This window comes from Eurypyga helias, unplaced genomic scaffold (genome assembly GCF_000690775.1).
Source record: "Eurypyga helias isolate BGI_N326 unplaced genomic scaffold, ASM69077v1 scaffold42558, whole genome shotgun sequence".
Classification (NCBI taxonomy): domain Eukaryota; kingdom Metazoa; phylum Chordata; class Aves; order Eurypygiformes; family Eurypygidae; genus Eurypyga; species Eurypyga helias.
The window spans coordinates 400-12,720 of NW_010268372.1; the positions used below are offsets into that span (position 1 = coordinate 400).

At 37.9% G+C, this 12,321-nt stretch overlaps 1 protein-coding gene across 1 annotated transcript in view; it reads left to right on the forward strand.

Moving 5' to 3' along the window:
* Positions 1-1,507: 1,507 nt before the first annotated feature.
* The window catches only part of LOC104514155 (proprotein convertase subtilisin/kexin type 5-like), a gene marked incomplete at its 3' end in the record, with an annotated part of 43,736 nt that continues 32,922 nt past the window's right edge, over positions 1,508-12,321 (forward strand). The window contains exons 1-3 of the mRNA XM_010157725.1: positions 1,508-1,592; positions 1,919-2,044; positions 7,149-7,321. Of these exons, the coding sequence (XP_010156027.1) occupies positions 1,508-1,592; positions 1,919-2,044; positions 7,149-7,321 (384 nt within the window). The remainder of the gene's footprint in view (positions 1,593-1,918; positions 2,045-7,148; positions 7,322-12,321) is intronic.

Sequence of the window (12,321 nt, forward strand, 5' to 3'; positions counted from 1 at the left end):
TGGTTGCTATCTGCACCCTTTCTCTACTGAAAAACCTCACTCCCGTTGCTGCTTCCTAAACTTGGTACCCAGGAGGGGTTTCTGGCCCATGCGGTCTCCCTCTGGGAAGCTGCATCTCAGCCGCATGCATTTCACCAGGCAGGCAGTGATTTATTAATAAATGATAGGCACTGAGGTGATGCGTGTGGGTATGTGACACCTACATTTCTAGAGTATAGTCATCTGTGCTTTGATGTGTGAGTGATAACACCTCTAAACTTACATGTGGCACTGAACAAAATTATAATAAGAATAAGGGAAGTTTGGGAATCTTGAATTGTAAATAATTCTTAAAATTGGCATTTTTCTATAAACATTTTAAAAAGACACTGTTTCAAACAAAACAGCCAGAACAATATTTGAAAATACTTGAAAATGAAGGAAGGTCTTTTAAAACTTTTTTCATCTGTGATTCCTGAATTACTTATCTCAGGCTTTTCAAAATAATTCTGTAATAGGATAAGACATTGGTTTATCAATTAGAGTTAGATAGGCTTTCTTCAAATGATGAAGATTAGGCTTGAAAATGAGACTTCATGTGAAAAGTAAACTGCAATTAAATCTTGAAAAATTCTCTGGTCAGGTTTGGCCACAAAATGATGAACTATAAATATATAAATAAGAAATGAGTTGCGTTATACAAAGAATTTTGAAACCTTGATCCAGCTTTAGGATTTATCGGCATCCAACTTGTTTCGTTGATTTTGTGAATAAAGATTACAATTTTCTCATAGATTATATATATCTTACTTACCTGATAAACTGAATTATCCCCTTTGAAATTCTAACAGGTTAGCATTGATCACTTCTATATCTTGTTTTTTTGTTTCCTCTCTTTTTTCCCCTAGTCCTATTTGTTGTTCTTGGTTTACATTAATAATGCAGTCCAAACAACTTCTCTTGGTGTTTCTCATCTAAATGTCTCAAAAGATTAACGGGAAAAAGTTGCACTAATGATAAGGAAATAAAGAGTGACTGTACCCAAAACAAGCTGTACCAAAGAAAGCAATTGTGATTTTTGTCTGTAATATGGGCGTCAGCCTTAATTCAAACACAGGCATGTTGTCCAGATGTCTCTGTAAGCAGTCTGTCAACTCCAACCAGCAGAAGAGCGCGTGTGTAGACAGCTGACCTCACTTGGCCTCCTGAAGTGCTTTCCATGTTGTTATCTATTTTTTGCCTTGACTTTTTAGACTTCTTTCTTTGTGGCTATCCAAGCCTTACATGAGGTTTCTATCTCCATCTCATCAATGCCCCATCTCTTTTCCTGTCTGATCTGAAACTCCTTATCTCCTCTCCTCTAAAGTTCCCTGTCTGCTTCTTGTTGCTTGTGTTGTATTTCTGCAGTGGAATTGTTTAACTGCCCAAGGATGAGGGCAAAACTTGCTGGTAGAAAACACACTGTCAAACCTATATTGCAGGAGAAACTCAAAAAATAAAGAGACAGCTCTCCTACCATTGTGGCCATATGGATGGCCACTGTCACATTGTAGAGAGCATGGATGAGGTCTGGGAAAGGGATCCCACTGTGGCTTTGCGCAGTGGGGAAGGGGGTGAGCAACCACTGGAGGTTTTCTCTTTTCCTTCAGCAGCTTCTTAAGATTATAGCCAGAACTGGTATTCAAGATTTCTTTCTGTTGCTGTGGATTATTACGTGTCAACATTGTATGTCTGCTACAAACTGTGCATGTTTCCAGTAGCTAGAAAGTCTACCATGAACAGTTTAATATGATTGTGATAATGATGTTAAAATGTGTTCAGAAGAATGTTGTAACATTGGTATAAAATACTAGAGGGGATAAATTAGTGTAAGACAATGTGGATAGTTGTGCTTATAGCACCTGAGGATGAACGAATTCAAAGCCTTTAATCCCAACAGTCTGTGCTTACTTGGAAAAATGTTTGTCTGACTGCAGGCATGGAACCCGTTGTGCTGGAGAAGTGGCAGCCACGGCAAACAACTCACACTGCACAGTAGGAATCGCCTTTAATGCCAAGATTGGAGGTATGTGAAACAATCTCCCACCAAAAAAAAAAAAAAAAAAAAAGTAACCAAAGAGGCATTTGTGCTAAATGGTACATTCAGACCTTTCTCAACAGGAGAAGGAGATTTGTATGGATAACAGACCTAGCTGTGTTAACAAGTAAATCTCAGTTGTAGAGGGGTCGTTAAATACCAGTACTGAAGGAGTTTGTCTCCAGTGACACTTCTCCAGTGCTCCCTGGAACACTGCCTCTCAGTACACACAGAAAAATAGAAAGCAAGACCTTTAATGGAAATACAAAGCCCAGAATTAGAACATTTGGGTGTTCTCACAGATTCAGAGCTCTAAGTGATGAACTTTGAAAAACCAGAAATAAATGTACACTTCAGAAATATTGGCTTGCATATTGAACCCAAACAAAACACTGTCAAAACATAAAACATTTTCATGTTGTTTGGCTGTGGTTGGAGAGAATCTTCTTTTGATGCCTCTGTGTGATCAAATAATTGCATGCAATATGAGATTTGATTGCACTTTTTTGTTCATTCGGCCAAGCGGTTGCAAGTGGTTTCTATGAATTCTTAGGCAATGGCTGCTCAATTAAGACCTTTGGCTTAATTTGTAGAGAAGACTATCAAAACATCGCAGATTCAGAGTGGAAGGTGTTGGAAGTGACCTCTAGAGATCATCTAGTCCAACTTCCCCTGCCAGGGCGGGATCATCTACGTCTCTCCTAGGCTGTAGCCTGCCTATGCCAGATTTTAATGCATCAAGTGAATTTTTACCCTGTACTTTTGATGAATTCATGGGATTGGTGTATTGGCTTTCGGTAGAAAGATCTATAGCTCAAACTCATTAATTGTTGATTTTCTGTACCAAAATAGAACCCATCTGTGAAAACAGAAACATGTTTACCTATATATGCACCAGAGGACAGTTCAAAAATATGACCAGTCGGAGTTGAGGCCATGTTTCTACAATTAATAGTACTGTATCTGTTCTCTACTGGATCAGTACAAGTTTGATCCAAATCAAATGTGAGCACAGCTGCATTTCAAATTAGCCAAAGCACACAATGTCCTCCTAATGTCAGCTTTCTGTTTTCCTGCTGGCTTCAAGAGGACAGGCAGTACCTGATCCAGCATAAGGACAGAGTGATGCAGAAAAAAATTCCCTTCAGGTGGAGAGCGTGGCTGCACAAAGTTACCCTGCCAGGGTGCTTTACAAAATCTGAACTGGCCAAGTGAATGAGTTTGTGGCAGGTGAACAGGTTGCCTCATGTGAACGTGGCACTGGATCATGTACCAGCAGCTGTGAATTCGGATTTATTGTGTTGTCAAACCAGAGTCAGGGGAGAGTTAATACACTGATACAGATAAAAGATGGCTTCTGGAGAAATTTCGTCTGTGAGCTGGATAGTCACACAACCTGCAACAGCAGGGGCGCGTCCTTGAAAAGTTCTCCACTTGTAACAGTGGCTTCTTAATGGGTTATTATTTATTAAGCATTAGGAAAGTGCAATAATAATGCTTTAGAAATCCTCCAGGCGTATTAGCTGAGTCATAGCCTTTTCTAACCATAGTGTAAAAACTGATTCAGATGGACATAATATGAACACAATTAATGTGAAGAGTGAAGACTGGATATGTGTGCCTTTTCATAATCTGTTTATTCATTCTGCACGAATAATGCAAACAACCTTCAAGACATTTCACTGGTCTAAATGAAATAAAAATTTTATGCACTGTGTTTGTCACCATGGTTCTTATAGAGCCGTCACTAAAATTGTTCTTAAAAGAAAGCTGGAAAGTAGTAACAGTGTATAAACCTCACTTGAGGCAATGTACCGCCTTTTAAAAGCATCGGCACTTGGAAATAAAATTTCAGGAGTCTCAGCAGATAATGTGCAGAAAGTCAGAGGCAAGAAGGAATTACAGGATACTGGGAAGGAGGGTTAAGCTTCCCCTAGCACTGTGTGCATGTATTTAAGAGTTTCACTGTTGCTGACCTCTATTTGGCATGCCTCTCCATTCCCTTGGAAAAGCCATGAGCTACTGCCACTATGCAGTGGTTGTGTTCCCTCCCCACAAGCCAGTTACAGTGTAAAAATGTTGAATCATATTATGCTGAACTAGGGTTCAGCTCCCTTGTTTCCCAGGGATTTAAAGACCCTTCTTGAGCCCTCTTGGAGAAGAAGCTAGAGTTGAGATAAAGCAATTACATTGTCCTTACACAGAGGAGCACCTGCTGACAGAGATGTTTGATTTGCTTCACCAAGATAAGTATTCTTTATTTCAAACCAAAAAGCATCTCTGGACATGCAGGGTATAGTAAGGAGATAAAGCAAAGGGGAAAAGAAATACTTTCCATCGATATTCCATCAAAAACTGTCAGATGAGCAAATCCGATTAATGATCTTTGTGATGGAAAGTCATTAAGAAGATACCCACCAGTAATGCTCTTTTTTTTCCTAAATGTGTTTGTACTCCTTGTCTCATTTCCACACATTTAAGAACCTCTCACCACAAATAGGTCAAAAATAACATCCTTAGAAAGTCTCAGCCTTCTCTTACAAAGGTGTCGGTGGGGATGTTAAGCTGCAGATAAGAAAATTGGAGTAAAAGTGCAATCTGGACCTTCAGTTCTTTTACAGGTTGAGGAAAGTTTCTTATAAAAAATGCCTGCACTTGCCTGCAGTTTGTGCTTAGCTAAACTACAGGCCCTTTCACTGAATGACAAACCAGTGCACCAAAGGGGTAGATCTTTTTTTAATGTGCCTCTCTGCACTAATCACACATAGCAAATTACCAGCTAGAGGGCTTGTGAGAGTTTTTATAGGAAGGGATGGTTAGCGTGTTGTTATTGTTGCATACTGATTGTGGAAGTTGCAAAGCATCTGTGGGGATTTGGGTGCTTAGTTACTTGGCTGGGCTGGAGTCCTGACGTGAACAGTACACTGAATTATGGCACAACAGATGTAGATTGTCTTCAGCTGAGGAGGAATTAGTTCAGCTGTTTCTTTAAGACAGATGCTGATTGAAAACAAACATGTTAAAAGAAAACTTGCTTGCAGCTCAATTTTGCATGTTTTCTGTAATTCATTGAAAGTTTCTTCTGACTAAAATGCGGCTTACATTTTGGCAATTACTGCAAATATTGGAAAAAGTTTACAGAGCTCTAAAGTCTTAGGTGGAACACTCTGCAAATGCAGCTTGTTAATTGCCTTCTGGACAGCTTTTGTTGCTTTATCACCACAGGCCAAATGCAGTTTGGAGGTTTTTTGATCAACAGAATTAACTACTCCAGACGTTTGGGGGGAAAAAAGAAATAAAGGAAAGAGAGAGAGAAAAAGGAATTATTTTGTTATGAAATAGCCAATGACATGTCTGTTGTTCATAGTCACCCTTGAAGCATGTCTGTTGGTTGTTGGCCAGAGAGAGCAACACCTAAGTCACAGCCTTGTCTGTGTCGCTTTAGATTTGACCACCACTGGCAAAAAAACCCTGGTGTGAATTACTTCAGATGCCAGTGGCAGAATTTGGAGTTACTGTTCACTGACTGCCTGTAATATTATTTAAGCTTGCTACCCAGTAAGACATAAAGGGAAGCTTTATTATCCTTCTTTCAAAAGCGGTGTACCTTTTATTGTCTTTATTTAGAACTAAATATATTTTAATGTGCTTGAAAGAAATTGAGAACACAGCTTCCACCCATCATTAATTTTCTGAGACTGTGCTGAGGAAGAAAAATAAAACCTGAGAATCCCAGAGTTGGTTTAATGACTTTTTTTTATAAAGTAAAGTTCATAATGAGGTCACTGTTTCTAAAAGTTTATTATCTCACAAAACATGGGCAGCTTTTGTGTGAACTTAGAAATATGATCACTTTTCATTTTTGAGTCAATTAGAGTACGGAAAAAAAAAAGACCCTCTATCAACAAAGCACCCCCTATGCCTTTTGTTAATTGGAAGTTAAGGTCTTGGTAAACACTCAGGTTACTTCAGGCTGAGCTCATGGGCAAAATTAAATGTGTCTGTAATTAAAAATATGTAAATTTCACTTATAAATATCAGTGGCCTTTTAAAAGGGAAAGTGTCAAACTTGTTAATTGTGAAAGTAATCATTACTCTCTACTATCATACAGTTACATGATAATTATTATTTAATATTTAACATCCCTTTGATCACATGACATGCTAGTCATTTGTAGGTCCTTTTTATTGTTAAGGTTAAAACTGGCATCGGCAGTTTCCTCAGTCAGAATTAACTTCAGTCCAAGTCTTAGAGTTAATCAAAACAACAACTTCAAGATTTTCTCAGTTTCCAGATTCAAGGTTACCTTACTCAGTCTAGTGATCTTAAAACATGATGATACCTTTCACTTTAGAAAGACTGGCACATTGACTTGTCCAAACCCACATGAATAGATTCTTTTAAGACAAGAATTTCAGATTATACCTTAGAAAAGCTTCTTCTGCACAGAGGAGGACGTTCACAATATTGTAGTTTCAGGTTGAGCAATGTTACATGTAGGGTATTTGTTTACCTTCTTGTAATTGCCTTGCAACTGTGTATGATAATCAATCTTTACACACGAGCTTTCTCCCCAGTTTCTTCCTTACGGCCTCATACAATGAAGGACTAATCCTATGTTTATCTGTCAACAGAGATCCTTTTATTACATCTGTGAGCATACTTAGGACTATGAATGATTCAAATTAGGTGCTGCGGTTTCACTGTAGTATAAAAAGAGAAATAAAATTATCTATTATCTTTAAGAGAGACATGCAAACATTTCAAGGTTCAAGTCTTTTTAAAAATTATCTGTAGTGTAAAAGTTTTTGTTGAAGTTTAAAGGCCGTATGGTAGATAAATGACTGGTAGATACTTTTAAAACTTGAAGAAAGACCGAACTATTCCTTCCGTTTTTGTATTGTTTCATCTAGAGATTTTTTTCCATTGGAAAAAGACATATCTAAACAGGTTTGGTTTTCCTTTAAGAATAGCAGATATCCTTATGATCATTCAGTCCAATGTTCTACACAACAATTTTTTCTGGGGCAAAAAAAAAAAAGAAGCATTTTGAGTTGATTGGTCCTGTTCATTGTATCTTTCATTCTGAAGGTGTACGAATGCTGGACGGAGACGTGACAGACATGGTAGAAGCGAAGTCTCTGAGCCTTAATCCCCAGCACATCCACATCTACAGTGCCAGCTGGGGGCCTGATGACGACGGTAAGACTGTGGATGGACCTGCTTCACTAGCACGTCAGGCCTTTGAGAACGGCATCAGAATGGTAGGTTGGCATCAAAGTGCATCTCCTAGATCTGCTCTCATGTGCAAGTGTAAGGGTACGTGTGCCCAGTAGGTGCAAGAGCACCGTGTGGGGAAGAGGAAAGGATTCTGAAGAAAGGAAGAAAATTTTTCTTTGCGTAAAACTAAATATGCATTTTCCTTCTGTAGTGACTTGACAGTCAGTACTTCCTGAAGTATCAGCTCTGTTCATTTTCAGCTGGAATACATCATCCTCAGTGTCCTTTAAAACTGCTCTGAGGTAATGATGTAATTCTGCAAGAAAAAATAATACTGAAAAATGCTATTTTGCACAGCAGTGCCAAGTCATCAAATCTGAACTTTTAAAGGGAAAGCCTTGACTGTTTTTCCTTCTTCCTTCCTTTCTTTCGTTGCTTTGTTTTGCTTGATTTCTTAATGGAAGTTTGATGACTTTAATGGGTAGTTGGGGACTAAAAAAACTCTACACCCATGTTTCTTTTAGTGCTTATGTCTGGTCTCAGAGGATTACACCCTATTTATAACTTACGTATACATTTCTTTACAAGTCTGTATTTTCTCTGTAATACAGCCCAGAGATCTTGCAACACACGAAATCCCGAACACCTCTATATGAAAAAATCTAAGACCTTTTCAATTTTCTTTAATAATTTACTGTCAAACAAATAAGACCTCAGAAGGAAATAAGTAGTTAGTGGAGCATTTGATGTCAGAGGCCAGGTTTTAGTTCTTCCTTTTACCCACCTGCCTTTTAAATAGATCAGGGAATTGTTCATCTTCCAGCGCTCACACTTTCCACTATACATATCTAATGGGAAAGATTCTAAAGCTTTGCACTTGAAGGTCTGAGAATTATTTTGAAAGCAGCCGGAGACTTGCCAGTTCAGTGGTGGGTGGCTCTAGGATCAGAAGAGAAGAGATTAATACAAAACATTTGTTTAAAGAGACTGAAACTGTTGGACCAAAGTGGGACAGGAATGTGGTTACTTGTACGTGGTAACACTGTGCAGCAAGATTGGAAAGTGCAGCTATTATTGAAGTCAGTAGGTGTTTTAACTAGGTATGCCAAGACTGATTTTAGCAAACCATAGATAACATTCAGCCTGGAAGATCTGTGCCATGTGTAAGAGATGGTTTCTGCCACTGAGAGTCTCTGTTAATTTAAGATATATCATAAAAAGCAGTCATAACAGCAAACAGGGACACTGGGTCAAGCTGGCAGTCTGTATTCACAGTGCAGCGTTTCAGGTGATTTACAGTATACCTGACTAAGCTCTAAGTAAATACAACACAAAATTGTTGCCCAGTATCACCATAAACTTTGCCTAGAAGCACAAACCTGGGAGGTGTCAGTTCACATCTGATCACAGCTGCATCCCTGCCTCATTTCAGCTTCCTTGATGAAACTGAATAAATTTCTTTCACCCTGTCCCACATGTGGATCGTAGTACATGCTCAGCTACCTAGCTGGGAGGTTATGAAGAGCAATTACTGAAATACTAAACTAATGACAGGGACCATGTGTTTCTGTGGTGTGACTTTGGTGTGGAACTGCAGATTTACGCTTTTGCTTGTGGTACATTATGTAACATGTGAAACCTGTAGGACAGCAGAATACTCAAGCATGTATTTTATCTTGAAAGAAATTCCAGGAGCCTAGCAGTTAAACACATTTGGGGACACTGGTAAATTCTTTCCCAGAGATACTGGTGTATTATTAAAATAGTTACTGTAGCACTCTTAGAACAATATAACAAGTATGTAGAAGGCCACATGCAGCTCCATTACTGCTTCCCATGCATCATCATGCCTCCTTTCAGATGGAGTATCAGTGCTTCCCATCACCCAGCTAGAGTTTACTGCTGTTTGTCAGTGGCTACAGAGGAGAACAATAAAATGATGAGGAGGACCCTAAAGGAACTGCAGCATGCAGGGGAACTTGTACAAAATAAGTTTTAGGTTTAAACATATGTACGTGTTAGTCATATTTCATGTAGGTAAGACAATCATGATAAGTTCAGCCTGAATTTCTGTGTCAAAATAGCTCGGCCATTTCCTCACTGAAATCTCAAACTAGGGATAAATCCGTTATAAATCAAGAACATGGAATAATTTGCCAAGAGTGTGGATCTTGCCTATAAGCATTATTGTTCCATTGTTATTATTATGGCTGTAATATGAGAGGCTACCCTACAGAACCCAGATGAATTTCATTTTACCAGCACATTGTTCTGTATTTTCAGTAAGTACCAGTATATAGTAGAAACATAATACTTAATTTTAAAATTCTAAGGTGGTCTTTTTACTGATAACAATGAAGAAAACATTTGGTGTATTTTTTTGAGTAGTAGAAGTCATATTTGGTGCAAGTCAAATTATTATTTTTACCATTTAGTTTCTATTTCACTATATCAACTTTTTGTCCTGCCCAAAGTTGTCCATGCACACTTGAATAGATGTAAATATTTCCAAATATTTGGAAATTTTCCCGAGTTTTGACTATGAAAGCTTTTTCATTTCTCCTAAGGAAGAAAAGTTCTCTTTAAAACTTACATAAAATCATGCTGATAAGAAATACAGAATGCTTAAGATAAGTCTCTGAATTTCTTTCTTTAAAATGTAATACAGACTGAAAGATTTTAAATGTGACTCCATTACCACCTTCCCTTATAGGCTTAGTTGCCAGACCAAAAAATTACTTTAAGATTAACCTATTCTTGTTCTTTTTAATAAACCATGCCTTCCCATGAATTTCCTTACACTGTCATAAGATAAGGCAAACAGGAGAAGAAAAGACAAATTATCTTTGTAGCAAAACATTGCCAAAACCAGATCATTGTCTAAGGTAATGACTAGATATTCAGCCAAACATAGATTTCCCCAAGCAGTCACAGTAATTGTGCAATTAATAATAGGCAGACAAAAACGCTTATTACGTTGTGTACAGATCTTGACCTTCCTTTTTTAGAAATATTGAACTGAACAACAGTATTACATCTGGTATAGCATTTGTGATGTAAATTAAAGTAACATTGGTACAGGAAAATATGGCAAGACAACCTTCTTTCAGATCTACATAAAAGTTTAAGACTGATATTATTCATTTTTTGTGCATGTGCACACACAACTGCATATTTATTATTTTTTTTAAAATGGGGCAATAAAGGGAAAGATCAAGATTTTTAAAAAGCATCTGACAAGGAAATTGTACTCAGCTTCTTTAATTAGGAAAATCAAAGGTGGTGCTGAAGAATAACTTTGATTAGAGTATAATTAAACTGAATTTTTACTTCTTTTTTATCACATTCATGAAGTAAAAATGATATGGATGCAAGAGCTGCAGTTTCTTATTCAGTTTCCTAAGAGACTAGGATCCATGAAAAAAATGCCTAATTTATCTTTAGTGCATATTATTCCAATTAACAGATCATGCAGGGTGTTTTAGAACTATTATTATTTTTAAATCTGCTGAGCTAATGTGATTGCTTCTTCCAAATCCTGCAAAAAATAACAAAGATAAACGACTGTACAGTTTTTCCATAGAGTCCCACAGAGACAGCACATGCCATGAATTGAAATAGACAAATCTATTTAAAGAATGGATACTGAGTAATAGCTGAGTTTATGAAATTACAACCTAACCAACAAGTTAAATATACTTAAAAATTCTGCCCAGGATTAAATAAAAGGAAGAGGAAACTGACTTTTAAACCTGTCTCAAGTTTTCTGATTTTTTGTCGTCTTTAGGCTATTTTGTTTAATTCTATTAGATTTGCAGACTTGAGCTTAAAGAGAAACCTTGGAGACTTTGCGATCGAACAATTTCTATGCAAATATAAAAGCTCCATTTATATCATGCTTCCAGTTAACAAGGTCCTTTTCTTGGAAATAGTGTAGTCATAAGGGTGGAAAATTGTAGAAGCTTGTGCTTTACCAAGATATTAGAAGTTGCAGACCTAATAATCTCAAAAATAATTCCATTATAATCACAGAGAATTTTCCTGAAAAAAATCTAGAGAAGGGCAATATATCCAAAAGTAACAAATTCAAGAAAAGATTAGGTATGCGATGTCACACTTCACCCTGTGTTCAAGAACAAACAGACTTAGCATTGCAAAACATGATTGTGGCCAAATCATGTAGCAAGACTGTGCTGAGTCTGGGACTAAAGGGAGAACACAAAATCCTTCCCTTGATTCGGGAAGATAAAACCGAAGTACCACTAGATTTTAAGATGACTGTATCTCACAGTCCATAAGCACTTGAGAGACTTAGGCTTGCTGACTCATGGCTCGCTCTGTGGTACAGGCGTTCAGACTAGTTAATTTCTATTCATACAGATAAGCCTGTTATTCTGGGATCACTCTCAGCATCATTTGGAGAGTCATGCATTTCGGATATTCTGACTTGTCCTTTCACTGCTGTTTGGCAGAGATCTAATAGTGAAGTTTCTGGATATATGACCCCTGTTGATATTTTACGTTGCTGGCTTTCAAAGAGCTAGTTATCTCACCCCTCCAAACATCCCACCAGCTGCATGCTTTATGTTGTTTGTTCTGCAGTACCCGTAAGGTAGTTCAAATCAGCAATGGGGCAGGTCATCCTTAATACAACCTAAGAAGGAGGGAAATCTACATGAAAAATTCTGGCTTTCTGCCTGCGTCGGCACAGGGGCCTTCATCTTATTGCCATGACACCATTCTGTTTAACAGTCTGGACACAAGCCAAAGTGTTTGATGGACATTAATGATCAGATGCTGTGTGGCTGAACCTCTTGTGAGAACTCGGCTTGGTGCCTTCCCTCCCATCATCACTGCCCCTTCTCATCTCTCTCGCTTCACCAACTTCGGCCGCACAGTGTGTGTTCAAAGTGTTTGTTGGGAGCAGAAGGCTCTCCTGCAAGCACTAAACAAGCCTCCTACACACGTGCAAGAGAGAGAAAGGCAAGAAAGAAAAGGGAAAGGAGGAAAGAAAGAAAAGGATTTCACATTATTATTATTATTA